The sequence below is a fragment of the Hyla sarda genome, chromosome 9 (genome assembly GCF_029499605.1).
Source record: "Hyla sarda isolate aHylSar1 chromosome 9, aHylSar1.hap1, whole genome shotgun sequence".
NCBI classification, from domain to species: Eukaryota; Metazoa; Chordata; class Amphibia; order Anura; family Hylidae; genus Hyla; species Hyla sarda.
Window position 1 is genome coordinate 41,196,937 of NC_079197.1, and position 25,366 is coordinate 41,222,302.

The window sequence follows — 25,366 nt, forward strand, 5'->3', positions numbered from 1 at the left end:
GTGGGTCTGATCACTAAGGAGTGGGGATGCTCTCCATGTTTAAGAGTGCAGCTCCATGATGTGGCTGCTGCATGTGGACAAAACCATACCCACATGTGGTGACCGTCCGGTTGCACAATATTTCCCATAAAACTGCAGTGCTACCAGCAAAATGGTGTGGCCAATGCCCACCACCTGCGACCATGTTTTCGTGTTCACGAGGCAGGTAGGCCCTTCCCCTAAGACAAATTTATTAGGATAAAAGACAGAAAATGGCACATGCGCCTATATTTCTATAACTGTTTTGGCAGTTCCAAATGTCCCAAGGCATAAGACTAATACCTCTCACTTCGATAACTCTGTAAAAACTTTGGTTCATCAGACTGCAGGCACCACTTACCTTCACCTGTTACAGATATGGCTTAAATGGGCAATGTCATTTGCAAAAATGATATTGCATTGCTGTCTATGAGATGGCGTATGTCCGCATGGATGATTTTGGCAGAGCCAGCTGCAAGCGGACATTCTGTTGGCTGACTGTCCATAGTGTTAAAGCCCTTAGTGAGACAAGTACACAGCTTCAATATCTTTCGGCCAACTGTTTTAACCCCTTAACGATGCAGGACGTAAATGTACGTCCTGGTGATGTGGTACTTAACGCACCAGGACGTACATTTACGTCCTGAGCATAATCGCGGGCATCGGAGCGATGCCGGCATCATGCGGGGCAGGTCCTGGCTGTGGATCGCAGCCAGGGACTCGCCGGTAATGGCGGACACCCGCGATCACGCGGATGTCCACCATTAACCCCTCAGATGCCATGATCAATACAGATCACGGTATCTGCAGCATCGCGGTCACTTAAAGGGGTATTCCAGGCCAAAACTTTTTTTTATATATCTACTGGCTCCGGAAAGTTAAACAGATTTGTAAATTACTTCTAATAAAAAATCTTAATCCTTCCAATAGTTATTAGCTTCTGAAGTTGAGTTGTTGTTTTCTGTCTAACTGCTCTCTGATGACTCACGTCCCGGGAGCTGTGCAGTTCCTATGGGGATATTCTCCCATCATGCACAGCTCCCGGGACGTGACATCATCATTGAGCAGTTAGACAGAAAACTTCAGAAGCTAATAACTATTGGAAGGATTAAGATTTTTTAATAGAAGTAATTTACAAATCTGTTTAACTTTCCGGAGCCAGTTGATATATATAAAAAAAGGTTTTGCCTGGAATACCCCTTTAACGACGCAGGACGTATATTTACGTCCTGCACCGGCACCCGCGATATGAAGCGGGGTCGTGCTGCGACCCCGCATCACATTGCATCGGTCCCGGCGCTCATCAACGGCCGGGACCCGCGGCTAATACCACACATCGCCGATCGCGGCGATGTGCGGTATTAACCCTTTAGAAGCGGCGGTCAAAGCTGACCGCCGCTTCTAAAGCGAAAGTGAAAGTATCCCGGCTAGTCAGTCGAGCTGTTCGGGACCGCCGCGGTGAAATCGCGGCGTCCCGAACAGCTTGCAGGACAACGGGAGGGCCCTTACCTGCCTCCTCGGTGTCCGATCGATGAATGACTGCTCTGTGCCTGAGATCCAGGCAGGAGCAGTCAAGCGCTGATAACACTGATCACAGGCGTGTTAATACACGCCTGTGATCAGGATGAGAGATCAGTGTGTGCAGTGTTATAGGTCCCTATGGGACCTATAACACTGCAAAAAAAAAGGTTAAAAAAAAGTGTTAATAAAGGTCATTTAACCCCTTCCCTAATAAAAGTTTGAATCACCCCCCTTTTCCCATAAAAAAAATAAAACAGTGTAAATAAAAATAAACATATGTGGTATCGCCGCGTGCGTAAATGTCCGAACTATAAAAATATATCACAAATTAAACCGCACGGTCAATGGTGTACGCACAAAAAAATTCCAAAGTCCAAAAAAGCGTATTTTGGTCACTTTTTATACCATTAAAAAATGAATGAAAAGTGATCAAAAAGTCCGATCACAACAAAAATCATACAGATAAAAACTTCAGATCACGGCGCAAAAAATGAGTCCTCATACCGCCCTGTATGTGGAAAAATAAAAAAGTTATAGGGGTCAGAAGAGGACATTTTTAAACGTATAAATTTTCCTGCATGTAGTTATGATTTTTTCCAGAAGTACGACAAAATCAAACCTATATAAGTAGGGTATCATTTTAACCGTATGGACCTACGGAATAATGATAAGGTGTCATTTTTACCGAAATATGCACTGCGTTGAAACGGAAGCCCCCAAAAGTTACAAAATGGCGTTTTTTCTTCGATTTTGTCGCACAATGATTTTTTTTTCCGTTTCATCGTGAATTTTTGGGTAAAATGACTGATGTCACTGCAAAGTAGAATTGGTGACGCAATAAATAAGCCATAATATGGATTTTTAGGTGGAAAATTGAAAGGGTTATGATTTTTAAAAGGTAAGGAGGAAAAAACCAAAGTGCAAAAACCTACCTCCGCTGTCTTCCCGGCGTCTTCTGCTCTGATCTACCTTCCCGCAGACCAGAGCAGAAGATGACCGATAACCTTGATCAGTGCTATGTCCTATACATAGCACTGAACAGTATTAGCAATCGAATGGTTGCTATAAATAGTCCCCTATGGGGACTATAAGAGTGTAAAAATAAAAGTAAAAAAATTAAGTAAAAAAATTAAGTAAAAAAAATGTGAAAAACCCCCTCCCCCAATAAAAACGTAAATTGTCCCATTTTCTCTATTTTACCCCCAAAAAGTGTAAAAAAAATATTTTATATACATATTTGGTATCGCCACGTGCGTAAATATCCGTACTATTAAAATAAAATGTAAATGATCCCGTATGGTGAACGGCATGAACGTAAAAAAAAAAAAAAAAAGTCCAAAATAGCAGCTTTTTTTTTTATAACATTTTATTCCCAAAAATTTTTATAAAAAATTTAATAAAAGTTTTGTATAAGCAAATATGGTATTAATAAAAACAGCTTATACGGAAAAATGAAAAAGTTATAGGTCATCAAAATAGGGGGATTTGAAACATACTAATTTGGTTAAAAAGTTTGCGATTTTTTTTAAGCGCAACAGTAATAGAAAAGTGTATAATCATGGGTATCATTTTAATCGTATTGACCCAGAGAATAAAGAACACAAGTCATTTTTTCCATTATTTTGTACGGCGTGAAAACAAAACCTTCCAAAATTAGCAAAATTGCGGTTTTCTTTTTAATTTCCCCACACAAATAGTATTTTTTGGGTTGCGCCATACATTTTATGGTAAAGTGAGTGATGTCATTACAACGGACAACTGGTCGTGCAAAAAACAAGCCCTCATACTAGTCTGTGGATGAAAATATAAAAGAGTTATGATTTTTTGAAGGGGAGGAGGAAAAAACAAAAGGGTAAAAATAAAATTGTCTGAGTCCTTAAGGTCCAAATGGGCTGAGTCCTTAAGGGGTTAAAGGGGTACTCTGGTGGCAAACTTTTTTTTTTTTTTTAAATCAACTGGTGCCAGAATCCTTCCAGTACTTATTAGCTGCTGAATACTACCGAGGAAAGAACTCTCTGCTAACATCTCTGTCCATTTTAAGAACTGTCCAGAGCAGCATATGTTTGCTATGGGGATTTTCTCCTACTTTGGACAGTTCTTAAAATCTACAGAGATGTCAGCAGAGAGCACTGTGCTCATGATGTCAGCAGAGAGCTCTGTGTTCCAAAAAGAAAAGAATTTCCCCTGTAGTATTTAGCAGCTAATAAGTACTGGAAGGATTAAGATTTTATGATAGAAGTAATTTAAAAATATAAAAAAGAGGAAGGTACCATAATCCTCTAGACTAATACCATAAATGGTACATGATGAATGAATTAAATGGAACTGTGCTTTACTTTTGAAAATGAAACATTTTTTTTATTTTTAAAATATTGATGTTAATAATAATAGTAATACAACCTCTGTACACAGGGCCCTTGTGGGGAGGTAATATATATAAATTGATAAAATATAAAATAAACATAAACAGAATAATGAAAATAATGTTTAAAGTACAAATATAACCGCTATATTCCGCTAATCCGACATTGGTTGCACCGGCCTAGTTCACTTCTTGTGCTGTATTAAGTCCATATCAATGTATGATATAAAGTTCAGACAATAGTAGAGGACACCATTTATAGTTACCAGCTCCTGCAGGGAGATGATTCGTGTTGTAATGCCGTATGACTTGACGTCCGGGAGGCAGATGGTATATACCGTGGAGGCTGTGTTACAGTGCTGGCGTGCACTGCAGCAACTGGCCCGGTTGCCACGGGCCTATGGGAAGTCGCTTGTCTCGTAGATGAATGCGCCCGCTCCGATGGCAGGGAATGGCCTCGTGGACACCGAGGGGCTCTCCACGAGGCCATTCCTTGCCATCGGAGCGGGCGCATTCATCTCCGAGACAAGCGACTTCCCATAGGCCCGTGGCAACCGGGCCAGTTGCTGCAGTGCACGCCAGCACTGTAACACAGCCTCCACGGTATATACCATCTGCCTCCCGGACGTCAAGTCATACGGCATTACAACACGAATCATCTCCCTGCAGGAGCTGGTAACTATAAATGGTGTCCCCTACTATTGTCTGAACTTTATATCATACATTGATACAGACTTAATACAGCACAAGAAGTGAACTATGCCGGTGCAACCAATGTCGGATTAGCGGAATATAGCGGTTATATTTGTATTTGAAACATTTTCATTATTCTGTTTATGTTTATTTGATAAATTTATATATATTACCTCCCCACAAGGGCCCTGTGTACGGAGGTTGTATTACTATTATTATTAACATCAATATTTTAAAAAAACTTTTTTTTTTTCATTATCAAAAGTGAAGCACAGTTCCATTTAATTCATTCATCATGTACCATTTATGGTATTAGTCTAGAGGCTTATGGTACCTTTTACTCTTTGTACTTTTTTAGATGTACGGTAAGTACTTTTTTCCACTTAGCCTCGACTAATAATTTTGTGAGCTGCACAATATCCATTTTTTCCTTAATTAAAAAATATGTTTAACTTTCTGGCACCAGTTGAATTAAAAAAAAAAAAGTTTTCCACCGGAGTACCCCTTTAAGTAGTAGCTATCAATTCAGATAATTCTGAATCGGTTTCATAATTCTGTTTAATTGTGAAGATACAATGCATATATTTTGGTACTATTCTCAGAGATACTGCTTAATAAACACTTACTCAGCCTAGTTTACATTTGGCCATGCCTTTGTTTTTGCAAAATAATGGTTGCTATAGAGATGGACAACATAATTATAGGAAACTAATTACAGTACATTGGAAATATTACCTAGATTTGTCTGGTCTTTTAGATTATGCAGATAGTGTATTCACATAAATTGCTGGTTATTAGACACATGTACTTCAACAGGTTTTTATATGTATTTTTTTGGCCTACCCCTAAAAAATGTACCAAAAGCAACAGTTACAAAATATTGTGCTATTTTTTTTTTTTTTGAGTATTAGTACAGATCCTATAGGTGCAGGGGTAAAGTTATAGGAGTGCGGGGGTGGCTTTTGCACCCAGGCCCAATTCCACATAACAATGTATTGTGCTATGCTTGTTGGCATGTAAGGCTGGGTTCACACCACGTTTTGTAACTACGGTTCCCGTATATGGCTGGGAGGAGGGGGGCGGGGCTTAATCGCGGCACCCGAACTCAGCCGTATAGGGGAACCGCATTTAATGCATGCCTATGAGCCGACCGGAGTGAACCGCAGCCTCCGGTCGGCTGCGTTTTCGCCCAAATGCGGTTTCCCGCCCGTAGGCAAAAACGCGGTCAACCACGTTTGTCCTCATATTCACGAAATATCACAAATTCGAATATGGCATATGCCGCTCATCACTATTGTGCAGCTCGATTAATAGATTATTACTATATCAGTATGCATGTATGGCATGTATGTTAGCATCTGCTGCCATTATAATCTATCAATTTTTTTGGTGCTCCTTAAAACCCAGAGCACAAGAACATACAATTCCCATGAATAGTTTATTTGCCCGACAGTCATATGTTATGGCCAATACGCATTTTTTTTTTTTTCAGATTGGATGAGGTTCCTTGTATGTCAAAGGTCACTTCACCAGCTAAATACATGTACATTTATAGCTGAATATCCTGGCCTCAGCATGGGACTATTGACCTGAACTAATAGTATCATAGGCAGACTATATATCTGAACTAACAGTCTCCCAGAAATATGCCCTTATTATGCTTGCTCAAAACTAGACAAAAGGGGTTTTGCTATTGGCAGAAATGATAGCATATTACTAGGGCAGAGAAACAACAGTGCTTCAGCTCACCCCAGGTGCGCACGGACAGGCCGTGAACCTCACCCAAATGAACAATAGAAGAAAGAGGAGTCCAGCGTCCAGTAACTCGGAGGATAATATTTATTTCACCAGATGGTCATAGCAGGAACACAGGGTACAGTGACGCGTTTCGGCCTTACAACAAAGCCTTAGTCATACACCTGTATGTATGACTAAGGCTTTGTTGTAAGGCCGAAACGCGTCACTGTACCCTGTGTTCCTGCTATGACCATCTGGTGAAATAAATATTATCCTCCGAGTTACTGGACGCTGGACTCCTCTTTCTTCTGTCATATTACTAGGGCATACCATCATTTAGTAGTGACTGCCTGAACCCTCATCACTCTCAGAATAAAAGAAATGCAGCACTGGTTTATCCCTGCACAGTATTACTCCCTTTTAACCAGTGCAGAGAATCTAACAAAGGCTTCTACCTTCTCCTTCATTGGGTCATATAGGTGGGAACTTGTATAGGTAGGAATGCATGGATAAAGGTGCCGTGCACATTAAAGCTGATCGAAGTGGACTATTTTAACAAAATATAAACAATTATTTTAGCCAACCAATGGGGACTGTTATTTTCTAAAAAGACTGACTGCCATGTTTGAAATTTTCAGATAATATTTCGACAAAAGATTTAACTCAGGAAAATATTTTTTCATTCGTGAACAATCTTTCAGGAAAAAAGTTCTCAGGATATTTTCAGGATATATAATGATGGTGTATGGGCAGTCTGAACAACTATAATGGCCAGTATGTACTAAAATGTGAATAGCTACGTCTGCGATACATTTAAACATTAGACAGTCATTTGTTCAACCATCAACCTATGTCTGTTTAATGTGTATGGACACTTTAACAGGAACTCATGCAGGTCAGCAGTACATGTTTCTCTCCTACGCATATATGACAAAGTGCCCCTGTGAGGTGCAACCTTGCGTCCTATGCAGCTCTGCGTTCGCTCCACCCCCTTGGCTCTCCGAAGAATGTCGACGATACAGCCGAGGGAAGGACAGAGCAGGGCAGTTGAAGGGTGCATGCACACCACGTTTTTACAATACAGTTCCCATATCAGGTTTTCGATGAAAAACGGATTCCTCAAAACCTGACTAAACTGTATCAAAAAGTGTGTACAAATTTTAACCCATATACGATTGAAAACCGTATACGGTTTGAAAAATGATGTCAGGTTGCATCCATTTTTTAAGAAAAAAACGTATACGTTTTTAACCCCTTCAGGACGCAGCCCTTTTTCACCTTAAGGACTGAGCCCTTTTTCGCAATTCTGACCACCGTTGCTTTAGGAATTAATAACGCGAAAACGCTTTTACCAAATATTCGGATTCTGAGATTGTTTTTTCGTGGCATATTCTACTTTATTTTGGTGGTCAATTTTCGGCGCTACTTGCATCCTTTGTTTGTGAAAAATCCCAAAATTTCAGGAAAATTTAGAAAATTTAGCATTTTTCTAACTTTGAAGCTCTCTACTTGTAAGGAAAATGGATATTCACAATAAATTAAATTTTTCTTCACAAATACAATATGTCCACTTTATGTTGGCATCATAAAATGGACATATTTTTGCTTTTTGAAAAAAATAAGAGGGCTTCAAAGTAGAGCAGCAATTTTCAAAAAATTCATGAAAATTGCTAAATCTGAAGGGACAGATGTTACAGAACTACAACTGCCAGCATGCCTGGGCAGTCCAGGCATGCTGAGAGTTGTAGTTTGGCAACATCTGGAGGGCTACCGTTTGAGCACCACTGTAACAGTGGTCTCCAAACTGTGACCCTCCAGATGTTGCAAAACTACAACTCCCAGCATGCCCAGACAGCCTTTGCTGGGAGTTGCAGTTCGGCCTTCCTAGTGGTTGCCACAGTAAAGATAGTTTTACTTTCACTTTCAATTCCCATCCCCCCCCCCACGACGATTCCCTACCTGAGCCAGGATCCAGCAGTCTCAACGAAGATCCCGGGTCCCCAGGCATCTTTTCCTGCAGGTACGGCCTCCATCTTCTTCCCACGATCCCCTGTCCTGCGCTGCCATTGGTCAGAACTCCGTTCTGCTAATGGCAGGGGATAGGAGGAGATCGCAGCTGTGCAACCTCACTCCTATCCCTTAGGCTAATCGGGGCTGTCGCTGACAACTCCGATCAGCCCTATTTTCCGGGTGATCGGGTCACCAGAGACCCGATCAGCCCGTAATTGGAGAAAATCGCATGTCTGAATTGACATGCGATTTTCTCCGATCGCCGACATGGGGGGGGGGGGGGGGGGGGCGGTCTCAGGACCCCCCTGGGCGATGTTCCGGGATGCCTGCTGAATGATTTCAGCAGGCATCCCGATCCGGTCCCCAACCGGCTAGTGGCGGGGACCGGAATTCCCACGGGCGCATCCATATGCCCTCAGTCCTTAAGGACTCGGGATGCAGGGCGTATGCATACGCCCTGTGTCCTGAACAGGTAAACTTTTCACTCCATTTTGAATAAAGTTTCCCTTGTTTGATTGAAATTCCAAGAAAAAAAACTGTGCAAAGTCAAAAACCGTATGGTGAAAACCTGATGGAACTGTACGCACATACAGTTCTGTACGGTTCCCATTGACTCCCATGTTAAAAAAAACGTATACGTTTAATACAGTTTTTCACCTGGACCAAGAAACTTGTAGACTACAGTTTTGGGTATGGGTAAAAAACTGGACAAATCCGTATGAGATGCAAAATGGACTAAACTGCATGATGCATTTGACATACAGTTTACAATGTTAAGTCAATTGGTCTGAAAAACCCTTAGTATAGCACACAAAGAGTATGGGGAGTGACTCTATTAAAACATAACTTTTACTAGATCAAAGTAAAATATCAAAATCAAAAATAAGTGCTGCATCCAGTGTGGAGGACTCAGTGCAAATACCGGACAAACATGAAAACAATCTTCTCAATACTCATTATGGGTTTATGGATCGAATATGCCCCAATTAGAAAAGTATGAAGAAATAGTATTAAATCCTGTCACAAATATTGTGAACTTGCTCATACAATAATTCTAGAACAAAGGTTTCTCGACGCGTTTCTGCCGAAGTGCCTCGCCGTCCTCAGGGGAAACCCTTATAGATTATTATTTTAAATCAAATAGGTGATAAAAGTCAAATACAACCCTCACAGACTAATGCAGGTCTGATGCTTATAATGTCAAGCATACCCAGACCTATGATACTGTAGGGGTGGCCACAGGACATCAGGTACCTAGAAAAAAGAAGAAAAGGCACATGATAGTGTATAGTGGGGGAAATAGTTTCAATTTTTTAGAGATAATTCCCCACTTCCTCTACTTACATACAGACATTGCTGCCTAGGTTTACCTGGAAAAAAGCACAGAGGAAAAATAGCCTTTTTACTAACTCTCCTGGAAAGGCCGACTGTGGAGAAAACTGTACGCTCGACAGATAATCTACTCACGGTTACAATGTCCGGGCAAAGAATAGATGCCGTGATGTGCAAACCTGCCGAAGCAGGGAGCCGCGATTCTCGGCTACACTGCACATACCGCATAGCGACGGCATCTGACGTTATATCCGGTCGCCCAGACACACGTGTCAGAAGGCCGCGCCCCGTCAGACGCCTCTGAGAGGCGCGGCTAACATAGTCTAGGCGGCGATCCCGATCTCAAAAAAGTAACTAAGTGTCTGCATGGGCTCAATGTTACTCAGTCTTGTCAGTGGGCACAGCAAAGTGGATTATAGGAATATAGAGTAAGTGTTGGGGATGTAAGAACAACACCGTACCCAAAGTCCATGTTTTAAAGAAGTATGAGATGCTCAAGGCAGAACCACGCATATATAGATTCTCAACAGCTTTGGACAATTACTAGGGGGGCCAGTGGACATATAATGTCCATATATTATTTTTTGCACATATGAGGCCAAGCACTCCACGGATACCAAAAGGTGCCCTGTATTTGAGTTGGGCACAGAGCCACTAAGGTGACTATTGGGACCATGGAGTGGTAGGCGTCATATGTGTACAGCAAATTTAGATATATAAAAAAGGAACAGCAAATTTAGATATATTAAAAAAAAAGGGGGGGGGGGGGGGAGTGACACCGTCTACCAGGGGTGGGAGTCCCTAGGAGGGAAAGGTGACTGGGATTAGAGTGGGCCTAAGGGAGCCTGTCAATCCCTACACTAACTAACAGGCAGGATGGTCAGCCCTAAAAAGGGCGGTCCCGTTCACCAACCTCATGAGGTTCCCTACAAACCCTAACTATATGGAATGGTGACACTAGCTCCGAGGATCATCTAAGACCCTCACTAACTGCCTAATAGTCACCGAACTAAGACCGTGTCACAAAAAACAAGCAAAGTTAAGTTGTTCATTTAAACCTCTTGGAAATGTCGTATCAAGTCTATGTATCCATCTGCTCTCTTTTTGAAGAAGTAATCAATCAAGGTCCCCTCCCCTAGCTGATGGTATCACTTTTTCAATACCAATAAATTTGAGATTTTTATAATTCCCTGCATGTACAGTGTTCACATGTCTAGCTAGGGGGGTATCCCGATGGTGCCTAATGTCCCCCAAATGTTCCAGCATGCGTTTCTTGAACTCTCTTATCGTTTTACCGACATATCTAAGGCCACATTCACATGTGGCCATATAGACCAGGTGGCGAGAATTACAATTAATAAACTGTCTGATGTTAGTTAGTAAAAAGGCTATTTTTCCTCTGTGCTTTTTTCCAGGTAAACCTAGGCAGCAATGTCTGTATGTAAGTAGAGGAAGTGGGGAATTATCTCTAAAAAATTGAAACTATTTCCCCCACTATACACTATCATGTGCCTTTTCTTCTTTTTTCTAGGTACCTGATGTCCTGTGGCCACCCCTACAGTATCATAGGTCTGGGTATGCTTGACATTATAAGCATCAGACCTGCATTATTCTGTGAGGGTTGTATTTGACTTTTATCACCTATTTGATTTAAAATAATAATCTATAAGGGTTTCCCCTGAGGACGCCGAGGCACTTCGGCAGAAACGCATCGAGAAACCTTTGTTCTAGAATTATTGTATGAGCAAGTTCACAATATTTGTGACAGGATTTAATACTATTTTATATTTCTTCATACTTTTCTAATTGGGGCATATTCGATCCATAAACCCATAATGAGTATTGAGAAGATTGTTTTCATGTTTGTCCGGTATTTGCACTGAGTCCTCCACACTGGATGCAGCACTTATTTTTGATATTGATATTTTACTTTGATCTAGTAAAAGTTATGTTTTAATAGAGTCACTCCCCATACTCTTTGTGTGCTATACTAAGGGTTTTTCAGACCAATTGTTTATTGTTGACTGGGAGATAGAGGTCTTCTGCCAGACCTGTATTTCCTGAGCAGTAGTGTATTATAATGTTAAGTCAATGCATACAGTTTTCTATACAGTTCCGTACGGTTTTTAACTTGTAACCGTATTCGGGAACTGTATAACAAAAACGTGGTGTGCATGCACCCTAACTCTGAGCCCTTAAGCGCAAGTTTGCACACACTCCCTCAGCTTCGAGCCCCAAGCAGCCTTCACTACAGCAGCCGTACACATAGCCTTCATTGTACAACAGCCTAGGATGCAAGTTTGCACCTCACAACATACAAACTCCCTCAGCTCCCAGCAGCTTCATTGTACTACAGATCTTAGGGTGTTAATACAGTGATGTTCAGGAGCAGGTTGCTTGGAGCTGAGTGAGTGTGTGCAAACATGCATCCTAGTACAATAAGGCTGCTTGGGGCTCTCTGACCTTCCTCTTAGCCAATCACAGCAGCTGTTAAACTGCCCTGCTTTGCCTTCCCCTGGCTGTATCTTCAACATTCTTCAGAGAGCCGATGGAAGGAGCGAACGCAGAACTGCATAGGTCGCAATTTTGCACCTCACATCCCCATTACAGGCCTGGAGTTTTAAGCTGTAACCTACTGGAGATTATAAGCATCTATACTGAATGTTTTTAAAAGTAGCCCCAGTTATGACAGAAATAATTTGTACCCAGTGACTTATCACTGTGTCGGATCTAGCTAGCTTCTCACATGGCAGCGTCTCGCCAAAAACATGATGGCAGTGAGTCTACTGATTGAGCGCACAAAGGAACTGGAAATATTGGCCCTGATTTACTATTGTGAACCCGACCTCCTTTTGTCAATTCTGCACCTTTATCTGTGGCACAACGCACCAAAAAAAAAAAAAAAAAAATACAAACCTGAAAAGGGGCATTACCACACAGAAAAGAGAACGCGTCTGTCCTTAAAATGGGCATGTTCTCACAACCCAACCTATTTACTACTGAATTCATAAAACATCCTGTGAATATATGGCTGCAAATTCCCACCAATAAAAAGATGGAAAGAACATTCCTGACCTGTGCGTCCGTATAGTAAATCCTGGAATCCTGTAAGTCTGGAACAACATTCCACACACACACACACACACACACACAAAACACACTACAATAAACAATAAATAAACAAACAATAAATAATTAAATAAAACAGTACAAAATAACTCAAGGAACATGGTTTTACCAGTAAAAAAAATGTGTTGTCAAAGTGGAGATTTACAGATTTCCTAATTTAATTTCCATGCCATACACTGATGTGCCCTATCAGCCCCCTGGCACAGGTTGTCACAGGTCAGCTTTGCTATCCACTGGAGCTGATGAACACTAGTTGAACAGGGGATCACCAAGCTCTTTAATCAGATGTTGCAGGAAAAAAAGATTGGCATGTTGGTTTACTCCTTGTTCCCCCTACCCCACTATGTCCCTACGTAGAGTTGGGAGTAATAGCTGTCTGCAGTGAATCTTAAGATATCCTTTTCCATGTAACTCACAGTCTTCCAACTTCAACATCACTCTGCGTGATTTAATACCTGGTGACTCTATTTTTAGTCTTTCAAGGTGGGTCTGCATTCCTTGAGATAGGTAGATGACATTCCCTGGTGAGTTTACGCAATCACCTGTCTCACCTGACCTTGCAGCTTCCTCTGCTAATAATATTGAAGAGTAAACATGTAATAGTTTAATACTGATGAAGAAATCAAAGAAAGACTGCACTCACCATCCACATTTCTTCATTCAGACTGGTGCAGTTATTCGGCGGGGGAGGCAGGGGCACGCCGGGCAAGTTGTTTTGCATGGTCTTCTTCAAGCCAGAGTGTGGATAGTGTAATGTTTTCATCACCTTTGGTAACCTACTAAACAATTTTCCAGATTCCAGCAGTCTCACTTTAAAGTAAAATGTTTCATTTAATTGTAGTAATAAAGTTTTCTTCAAAATGTCAATTGTGCAATTTCTATAGTTTACTATTCTACTATTATAGGTCTTCCCATATCTGTTTTGGATCTTGCATTGGATGTGGAACCCCATGAGCCATATCCTTTGGGGGATTACAGGGCTGCAGAATAAAATAATGGGTGCACCTACAGTTGTTAACAAACTTCACCACCTTTAACATACACTTAAAGGGGGTTTCCCAGGATTATAACTCCCCATCCACATTCTTTTAACCTGTGTGAGGCTAATGGATAGATTTATGTGTAAGCTTTGGGCTTTCCCATCAAACATGTTAAAGGGATTTTTAGAAAATTTTTACTTATCACCTATCCACATAACAGGACATAAGTATAAGATTAATGGGTGTCCACGCAGTCACCATGGGGGAGATTTATCAAAACCTGTGCAGAGGAAGAGTGGTGCAGTTGCCAATAGCAACCAATCAAATTGCTTCTTTCATTTTCCACAGGCCTCTTTAGAGGCCTGTGGAAAATGAAAGAAGCAATCTGATTGGTTGCTATGGGCAACTGCACCACTCTTCCTCTGCACAGGTTTTGATAAATCTCCCCCCATGAGAATAGAAGTCGCTTGTCCCCTGAGTAAATTAATCAGCAGTGAAGTATGTGTGCTGTGTGTGATTTTTTCCAGCAAAAACAGTAAGGGGAGATCACTTACATGGTCTTTTAGGGTCATCAAGGTGGAGAACCCATTCCAGATTTTGGTATGGGGCTTTATAAATGCAGAAGGTGCTCCTGTACGTTATAATAACACAGCAAACATTTTTTTTTTTTTTTTAAGATTTGCAAAAAGGTCTTCAATAAGACCAGTTTGAAGGACTGCACAATGTTAAGGCACACAGCTAGGTTTAGAATTCAACTAATTCATATAGTTGGAAATATTGTGTGATATATAGATCAATAACATATGTTTTGTATTTAAAAACAGACCGATACACGTGGTGAATGGCTTCAAGTAGATCTTACTCATGAGATGAAGGCGACTGGAGTAGTAATTCAGGGTGCAAGCTCATCATTCACTTCTATGTACATCACGGACTTCTTTGTGAGCTTTAGTAATGACGGCAAAAACTGGGCATTTGTACGTGAACTAAATGATCAACGAAAGGTATGTTACAATTTTTTTTTAAACCCTTTCCATAGCATAAACATGCATGACTGTTCCTACAATTTATCATTAGTTAGCATTTATACTGATTGGAAAAATAGTATGACAATTGCATTACACTTTATAGGTGTTCATCCCATAAAAAGTCTTCAATTTAATAATAATAATAAAAAAAAAATTATATCAAGGCTTGACTGTGAGCCGCTCACCATTAGCACGCCCACCTCTCCACCTGTGCCACGGGCCGACTGGTACCGCCTCCGGTTAGATGCTTGTATAGAAAGAACAAAAGGGTCCGGCACTAGAGTGGATGCAGGTAAAAACTGTTTGTTGCTTTATTGAAGATATCGCAGTACAAAGCTGGAAGCCTGACGCGTTTAGCAATAATGCTTAATCGTAGACTCAAGTCTACGATTAAGCATTATTGCGAAAAGGCGTCAGACTTCCAGCTTTGTACTGCGATATTTTCAATAAAGCAACAAACAGTTTTTACCTGCATCCACTCTAGTGCCGGACCCTTTTGTTCTTCCTATATATATACATACAATATAAATGCATTAAAATTGTTCATTTGTCTAAATAATCTACAGGGTGGGCCATTTATATTGATACACCTTAATAAAATGGGAATGGTTGGTGATATTAACTTCCTGTTTGTGGCACATTAGTATATGTGAGGGGGGGGGGGGGGACTTTTCAAGATGGGTGGTGACCATGGCGGCCATTTTGAAGTCGGCCAATTTGAATCCAACTTTTGTTTTTTCAAAAGGAAATGTGTCAAGTGACACATCAAACTTAATGGGAATTTCACAAGAAAAACAATGATGTGCTTGGTTTTAATGTAACTTTATTCTTTCATGAGTTATTTACAAGTTTCTGACCACTTATAAAATGTGTTCAATGTGCTGCCCATTGTGTTGGATTGTCAATGCAACCCTCTTCTCCCACTCTTCACACACTGATAGTAACACCACAGTAGAAATGCTAGCACAGGCTTCCAGTATCCGTAGTTTCAGGGGCTGCACATCTCGTATCTTCACAGCATAGACAATTGCCTTCAGATGACCCCAAAGATAAAAGTGTAAGGGGGTCAGATCAGGAGACCTTGGGGGCCATTCAACTGGCCCACAACAACCAATCCACTTTCCAGGAAACTGTTCATCTAGGAATGCTTGGACCTGACACCCATAATGTGGTGGTCACCATCTTGCTGGAAAACTCAGGGAACGTGCCAGCTTCAGTGCATAAAGAGGGAAACACATCATCATGTAGCAATTTCACATATCCAGTGGCCTTGAGGTTTCCATTGATGAAGAATGGCCCCACTGTCTATGTACCCCATATACCACACCATACCATCAATTTTGGGTTAGTGTCAGACTAATAGCGGTGGTTTTGTTTGTTAACTTCACCATTCACATAAAAGTTTTCCTCATCACTGAACAAAATCTTCTGCGTAAACTGAGGGTCCTGTTCCAATTTTAGTTTTGCCCATTCTGCAGCACCTGAAACTACGGATACTGGAAGCCTGTGCTAGCATTTCTCCTGCGGTGTTGCTATCAGTGTGCAAAGAGTGGGAGAAGAGGGTTGCATTGACAATCCAACACAATGGGCAGCACATTGAACACATTTTATAAGTGGTCAGAAACTTGTAAATAACTCACGAAATAATAAAGTTACGTTAAAACCAAGCACATCGTTTTTCTTGTGAAATTCCCAATATGTTTGATGTGTCACATGATCCTCTTCCTATTGAAAAAACTAAAGTTGGATTCAAAATGGCCGACTTCAAAATGGCCGCCATGGTCACCACCCATCTTGAAAAGTTTCCCCTCTCACATATACTAATGTGCCACAAACAGGAAGTTAATATCCCCAACCATTCCCATTTTATTAAGGTGTATCCATATAAATGGCCCACCCTGTACATTGGTGTCAATTTTAGCTTTCCCTAGATTTTCCAAAGTATCTGACCTCTGCATCCACGTTTACAATATACACGCATGTAGAGAGAATCTTCATTTCCTGCTTTGCATCAGTGCCGGGGGAAATTTGTACCAATGCAGAACTGAGATATAAAGAAAGAAAAAGGCACACGGTTGCTAATGTTGACACCAATGTAAACTATCAAAGCAAACTAACATTATTTTGAATACAACTATACTGCATACCTCCCCAATTTATTACACATTCTTTTACTTTAAATATCTCAATTTTATATATTTTTTTTAGCAGAATTACCCTTTTAACTTAGCCTATTTTATGCATATAAATTAAATAGATTGTTCCATGAAATAAGATCCAGAACGCTTTATTTAGTTTTAAAACATCTCTGCGTAATGTTTTCTCCATCAACAGAATTACTCACTTGACCCAGATGATTACCAATAAAGATTTGGAGATTTGACTACAGGGCCATGTTAGAAATATATTTAGAGGCTTCACTTAGGAATAGGAGAAAGACCCAAAATATCCCTCTCTAGGCGCTGCTGTTTCCCAATGGATTCACATAGACAAAATGTCTAGAAAAGTGTTCTTTATTAACCAAATTAATTTAATAAAGAACACTAAATAATAAATTGGTTAATAAAGAACACATTTCTAGACACATTTTGGCTATGTGAATCTGGTCTTTCTCCAGACTCACGTCACTCACGGATAGACTCACGTCAGATAGACTATCCAAACATCCCTACAGCCTCACAGCACTCCCAGGAATCCATTGTACCCAATATAATTGCGTGATATGCGCCTATCCATTGCGCTCAAGGTGAGCATATTACCAGCCTTTGAATTCATTGGTTTATTAGGGTAACGCACCAGGCGCCTTGTGTGGTTTTCTTTTTCGTCCTTCTCCCATTACTTAGGAATAAGCAAACTTTGTTTTGTATGTAATGTATACTATTATCCAGATAATGCTCTTTTCTGACAAGCTGTGAATGTTCTCATTTGACACCTACAGGTGCTTTTAGCATATCACATTCCAAAAATGAATACGGAGTTAGACTCCCCTTTGCAGTTATGATAGCTTTGACTTTTCTAGGAAGACTTTCTACAAGTTTTTGAGTGTATCTGTTGGAAGTTTTGTCCATTTACCCAGGAGAGAATGTGTAAGGTCAGGAACTGATATTGGATAAAAGAGCCTGGCTCACAATCTCCATTATAATCCACCCCAAAGTTGTTCAGTGGGGTTAAGGTCAGGCTGTTGTGCAGGCCAGTCAAGTTCCACCACTCTAATGGAGAGATTTATCAAAACCTGTCCAGAGGAAAAGTTGCTGCATTTCCCATAGCAACCAATCAGATCGCTTCTTTCATTGTTCAGAGGCCTTTTCAAAAATGAAAGAAGCAATCTGATTGGTTTCTATGGGCAACTCAGCATCTTTTCCTCTGGACAGGTTTTGATAAATATCCCCCTATGTCTTTATGGATTTAGCTTTTTGCACTCAAACTGTTCCCACAAAGTTGGAAGCATAAAATTGTCCAAAATATCTCAATATACTAAAGCATTGAGATTTATCTTCACTGAAACTAAGGAGCTTAAAGGGGTATTCCGGGATCTAAGCTTTTATCTCTGATCATGGGGGGCCCTCCGCTGGGACCCCCCGGGATCTCCCTGCAGCACCCGCATTGTATGCAGGGCTGCGTCTCCAGTGTTGGAAACTTCCAAAGCATAGGGGATAAGATGTCTGATAGCGGGGGTCCCGCCGCTTGGGACCCCTGCAATCTAGCATGCAGCACCCACCTGTAAGCACTGCAGGCTCTCAGTGTTAGTAGATTGCGGGGGTCCAAAGCGGCGGGACCCCCGCAATCAGACATCTTATCCCCTATGCTTTGGATAGGGGATAAGATGTCTTGGGGCCGGAGTACCCCTTTAAGGTTATAGTTTATCGGTGTACATGACATAAAATCCTCAAACATTGGAAAGACATATAATATGTCCTTTTGCCACAATGACAATACGTGTAGCTCATAGAATTTTAAAACTAATTGCGCAGGAATATGTAACAATTTATCATAGTCTCAGTTAGATAATTTTGTTTTGATATGTCCTTCATTGTCTCAATTTGTGGAGTTAAAGGGGTATTCCAGGAAATATCAACTGGCTCCAGAAAGTTTAACAGATTTGTAAATTACTTCTATTAAAAAATCTTTATCCTTTTAATAATTATCAGCTGCTGAAGTTAAGTTGTTGTTTTCTGTCTGGCAACAGTGCTCTCTGCTGACATCTCTGCTTGTCTCGGGAACTGCACAGAGTAGAATAGGTTTGTTATGGGGATTTGTTTCTAAACTGGGCAGTTCCCGTGTCATCAGAGAGAACTTAGACAGAAAAGAGCAACTCAACTTCAGAAGCTCATTAGTACTGAAAGGATGAAGATTTTTTAATAGAAGTAATTTACAAATCTAAAACCACTGGAGGAGGAGAGAGCACACCGTGCAGCTGAACATGCAGATATACGATACCGCTGGTGTACACTGGCAGAAAGAGGCCGGAAGAAGGACGTTCCTACGTCCGAAACAGCCGGCGTAGCCTCTGAGCGCCCCTTACTGTCTCCGTCTATGCCGTGGTGATCCCGGACCTTGGGCCTGCAGCTGTTTACCCGCGGTGAGTGCACGCTACCTCTTTTTCATTGTAATTTACAAATCTGTTTAACTTTCTGGAGTCAGTTGATATATAAAAAAGGTTTTTTTTCCTGGATAACCCCTTTAATAAAAGTAGAAAAACAATGCTCTTATTCGGTATAAAACACAAAGTGGGTACACACAATGGACAGTTACATTCTGAATGCATACATTTCTGTGTCAACTAATTATTCAATTGCATTTAGCCTGTTTCTAAAGAGACATTAGAATGAGAGAACAGAAAAGAACAGTGAATCACAAGTTTCATTTACTGCAAGTCATTACATGGCATGTGTCCGCTTGTAAGGACAATTACAGTAGTATGGTCACATTCAGTACACTAGAGAACAACTCCACTCGTTATATACTGTTTCACTGATGTGTGCGTTTAGAATATCAATAAGAATCTGAGAAATAAGAGCTCATTATTATTCTGGGTGGAGTTTAGATTGAACATTGAACGGTGTGACCTTGCTGGCAACAGGAAAGCAATCATTATCTGGCTGACACATTTTTCAATAACATAGAAGATGACAATCAATATCATACTGTAACAGCAAAGACAATGACACATTCAAATAATTAATAAACAAATACAAATAATAAGTGTTTAGAAAATATTAATTTATTAAATTTTCATTTTTGACATGAATCTACCCTAAGTTTATTGGTTAAACCAGGGCGGAAAAGATTCAATGAGGCTACTCCTTGAAGGTTAAAAAGAATAATGGTAGTTAAATACACTGCTCAAAAAACATAAAGGTAACACTAAGATAACATATCCTAGATCTGAAAAAATGAACTAATCATATGAAATACTTTCGCCTTTACATAGTTGAATGTGCGGACAACAAAATCACACAAAAATTATCAATGGAAATCAAATTTATCATTGAGGTCTGGATATGGGGTCACACTCAAAATCAAAGTGGAAAACAACACTACAGACTGATCCAATTTTGATGTAATGTCCTTAAAACAAGTCAAAATGAGTCTCAGTAGTGTGTGTGGCCTCCACGTGCCCGTATGACCTCCCTACAATGCCTGGGCATGCTCCTGGTGAGCTGGCAGATGGTCTCCTGAGGGATGTCCTCCCAGACCTGGACTAAAGCATCCGCCAACTCCTGGAAGTCTGTAGTGCAACGTGGCATTGGTGGGTGAAGCGAGACATGATGTCCCAGATGTGCTCAATCGGATTCAGGTCTGGGGAATGGGTAGGCCAGTCCATAGCATCAATGCCTTCCTCTTGCAGGAGCTACTGACACACTACAGCCACATGAGGTCTAGCATTGTCTTGCATTAGGAGGAACCCAGGGCCAACCACACCAGCATATGGTCTCACAAGGGGTCTGATGATCTAATCTCAGTACCTAATGGCAGTCATGCTACCTCTGGCAAGCACATGGAGGGCTGTGCAGCTCCGCAAAGAAATGCCACCCCACACCATTACTGACCCACCGCCAAACCGGTCATGCTGAAGGATGTGGCAGGCAGCAGAACATTCTCCACGGCATCTTCAGACTCTGTCACGTGCTCAGTGTGCTTTCATCTGTGAAGAGCACAGGGCGCCAGTGGCGAATTTGCCAATCTTGGTGTTCTCTGGCAAATGCCAAACATCCAGCACAGTGTTGGGCTGTAAGCACAACCCCCGACTGTGGATGTCGGGCCCTCATACCACCCTCATGGAGTCTGTTTCTGACCGTCTGAGTGGACACATGCACATTTGTGGCCTGCTGGAGGTCATTTGCAAGGCTCTGGCAGTGCTCCTCCTTGCCCAAATGCGGAGGTAGAGGTCCTGCTGCTGGGTTGTTGCCCTCCTACGGCCTCCTCCACATCTCCTGATGTACTGGCTTGTCTCCTGGTAGCGCCGCCATGCTCTGGACACTACGCTGACAGACACAGAAAACCATTTTGCCACAGCTCGCATTGATATACCATCCTGGATGAGCTGAACTACCTGAGCCACTTGTGTGGGTTGTAGACTCCGTCTCATGCTACCACTAGACTGAAAGCAGCACCAGCATTCAAAAGTGACCAAAACATCAGCCAGGAAGCATAGGAACTGAGAAGTGGTCTGTGGTCACCACTTGCAGAACCACTCCTTTATTGGGGGTGTCTTGCTAATTGCTTATAATTTCCACCTGTTGTCTGTTCCATTTGCACAACAGAATGTGAAATTGATTGTCAATCAGTGTTGCTTCCTGATTGGACAGTGTGCTTTCACAAAAGTGTGATTGGCTTGGAGTTACATTGTGTTGTTTAAGTGTTCCCTTTACTTTTTTGGGCAGTGTAGTTTTGACAGACTGAATTGAGTGACCCTTGTGAAAGCTTGAGATCAGTGCCTGTCATCTGCAGCCCCTCCGCCCATTGAAAAGGGCCCCAAATGAACTAATCAGCTGAAATCCAACATTTCCGATGCTTATGTTTCTTGACATCTACTTTTGGGGAGAGTAGAAAGGAAGCTATACACACCTGATGGTCAGCTGGTTCATATGTAAGGGGCCTATTTGTTTTTGCCTTTTAGTCATGAATGTGGCTTGCTGACCATAGTAGATCAGAACAATTAGAAGCTTAGGTACACAAGGATGTCCCATCCTATTTGGTCATTTTGGGATCATACATCTTGTGGATACGCTACAGATTTGCTGCACATTTTGACTTTCCCGTTGAAGTTAAGGAAGGAAAATCCACAATAAATCTGCAGCAAATCTCGCGTGACATATTTTTCCTGCTGTGGTTGCTGTTGAGTGTTCGCACAAACCTTTCCCCAGCAATATAAATATTTAAAATATTCCCTCTGTAATGTAAAAAGATGAACTGTATCTGGAATGAGCTGCACACCCAGACTGCTATGATGTCTAATGTAAATGAAACGATATTATACAACCAAAAAAAAATGTAAAACTGAACCTACTTCATTGTTATATATTATATAAAAATCTTTAATAAAATGAAGGGACATTTTCTTTTTCAGGTATTTCAGGGGAGTACGGATTCTGACACACCGGTGTGGGTCACCTTTGACAGTCCAATTTTATCTCGCTTTATTCGACTGCACCCTGAGAAATGGAAGGGAGGCATTGCTCTGCGGATGGAGGTTATAGGATGCGACATATAACCTGATACCAATATATATCATGTTAAAATATGAGACCGGTCATCTATAAGAAACTTACATCTGCTCAACTGCTATGTCATAAGGCTGGGTTCAAATCATATTTTTCTACGGACAATTGGATTGTAAAATTAGATGATTTTGGATGGTGGAAAATCTGATCAATCAGATGCAAACCATAAAATTGATGGAAATTGTATATCTGGAATTTGTTTGAACTTTTTAGACTATTCTGAAGCTACTGTGCATGTGCAAACAAAAAAAACTGATGAAATTGTTTAGTAATATGATTCAATACAATTTACAAAGACATTAATCTTATGAAAATTAGATATAACTTCAATCCGATATTTAATCGGATCGTGGTCATCCTCGAAAAGCGATGCATGTTTTGAACACAATCTTTTTATAGAAGTCAATGAGATTCAACTATAAATAGGATTGTAGACATTTTTAGGTAAAAACTACTTAAAGGGGTACTCTGCCCTTAGACATCTTATCCCCTGTCCCCCCGCAATCTCGGCTGCGGCACCCCAGACATTTGGTGCACGGAGCTAACTTCGGGGTTCCCAGCGACAGGACCCCTGCGATCAGACATTTTATCCCCTATCCTTTGGATAGGGGATAAGATATCTATGGGCGGAGTACGAATTTAACTAGTCGGATGTAAAAATAGTTATGGAAACCTAGCCTAACCTAACAGAAAACATATTACAGAACTGTTATATCATTTACACCTGTCCCTTACGTTATCTATGTTTAAGGCATAACATATATTTGACCTTTTAATACATCTAAGTGAATGTGGTAGAATATTACATAAACAGTTTCTGTGCTTGGGCTTTGTGGCTGATTATGTTGGATATACGTACACAGTATTGTATTGTGATGTTATGTGAAGTTTTTTGTGTTTTTTTACTATTTCTCTTGGCATGAGACAGGTTATATGCAGTTACAGAAATTAGTTAAATGAGACTTTGAAGGTGAGTTCACATGACACAGCAATTGTTGCAAATTTTAAACTGTGTATTTGCAGAGAAAATAGAATGTGGGGAATAAAAATTTGGATTTTTATATGTTTGTTTTGGTAACTATGAAAGCCCTTTAAGTTTTATTATGGAAATTGATCAGTCAAGAAAAAAAAAAAAAAAAAAGTCTGAATGTGACAGAAACCTACAGACTGTGCTTTACTAATGTGATGGTCTTAGCCTCTAACATCAGTCCAGGTGCACATACAGGTGTACTTAGTCTTGGCACCTTCATCAGAACCAAATCACTGCAGTTGGCTGCTGGGTCAGAGTCATATAACAGGTACTTTACACTACAGTAAGCACTGTAGGAATTCTGTACTAGCACTTGGCATTTTTTCCTCTGAATAGTCGGTTTGTCTTTTGTTTTTTTAACAGCAATTGTTTGTAGACTCAAAAATAATAAATAGATTTTGTCTGTTCATGTACCCTATAACGGGTAAAGTGCTGTAGAATATGTTGGCGCTATATAAATATAAAGATTATTATTTTTATTTTAAAAGACTGCCTCTACTTTATTTAATAAATAACTATATACAAAACGATGTGCATGTTTTACTGCCTGAAATGAGAGCCTTGCTCAGGTTTCATATCTCATATGGTTTTATCAATATCAATTAACATTAAAGGGGTAGTCCAGTGGCGAAAAACTTATCCCCTATCCTAAGGATAGGGGATAAGTTTGAGAATGCGGGGGGTCCGACCGCTGGGGCCCCCTGCGATCTCTCTGTACGGGGGCCAGGCTCTCCGGCCAGATAGCGGGTGTTGACCTCCGCACGAAGCGGCGGCGGCCGACACGCCCCCTCAATACATCTCTATGGCAGAGCCGGAGATTGCCGAAGGCAGCGCTTCGGCTCTGCCATAGAGTTGTATTGAGGGGGCGTGTCGGCCGCCGCTTCGTGCGGAGGTCGACACGCCCCCTTCCCGCGGGCTGTCGGGGCTCCGTACAGGAGATCACAGGGGGCCCCAGCGGTCGGACCCCCCGCGATCTCAAACTTATGCCCTATCCTTAGGATAGGGGATAAGTTGTTCACCACTGGGTTCACCACTAGACTACTCCTTTAAGATTTACAGAATATAAATCTATAATCTATCCATCTATATCTATATATATATAAATAAATGTATTCATATATCAATGTATGTGTTTATGTTCCAGCATCACTTCCAAACAGCTAAAAATATTTCCATGAAACTTGGTACACATGTTACTAATATTTCAATTCACACCAGCGATTTGTGGCGATTCCGGTCATACGGGTCACGGGTGACCCAATGACCTGGAAATACATGGTGATCGGGGGTGTAGAATACACCCCCAATCACCTCCTGTATCTATGGGGAGGTGGCGATTTCGTCACCCCCCCCCCAGGAGCGCTGCTATTTGCCAGACGATCGTCCGACCAACAGCAGCCGGCAGGGGAGGGGTTAATGTCCCCTTCTCGCAGCTCTGCTAGCCCAGCTGTGAGAAAGAGACAGGGACCCACCCCCCCACCCCCACCCTCTGCTGAGATCGGAGCCCCTCAGGGCTGAAGAAAGGTCCTTTAGTCAGGGTGAGTTTGTATGCAGGGACAGGAGGGAGGTTAAAAGTAGAAAAAAGTAAAAGAAAAATAAATTCCCGCCCCCCCCCCCCCGCGAATAGGTCCTCAAGGGTCCGCCGTGGTTTTTTCAGCGTGACCTTGGCTTTATTAGTCGTTAAGGGTGCTGCATTTGGCCCCCATTTTTTTTGGCCACAGCGTTTTTTGTTGTTGTTTTATAGCAGAGTGTAAATACTTTATATAACACACCGTTATATAAAGTATACACCAAACACACAC

The 25,366-nt window shown here is 41.2% G+C and overlaps 1 protein-coding gene across 1 annotated transcript in view; it reads left to right on the top strand.

The window, feature by feature from the left end:
• Positions 1-24,155, top strand: part of F8 (coagulation factor VIII) — a 97,185-nt gene extending 73,030 nt beyond the window's left edge. The window contains exons 25-26 of the mRNA XM_056539178.1: positions 14,607-14,786; positions 22,381-24,155. Coding sequence (XP_056395153.1) covers positions 14,607-14,786; positions 22,381-22,524 — 324 coding nt within the window. The 3' untranslated portion in view covers positions 22,525-24,155. The remainder of the gene's footprint in view (positions 1-14,606; positions 14,787-22,380) is intronic.
• Positions 24,156-25,366: the final 1,211 nt, after the last annotated feature.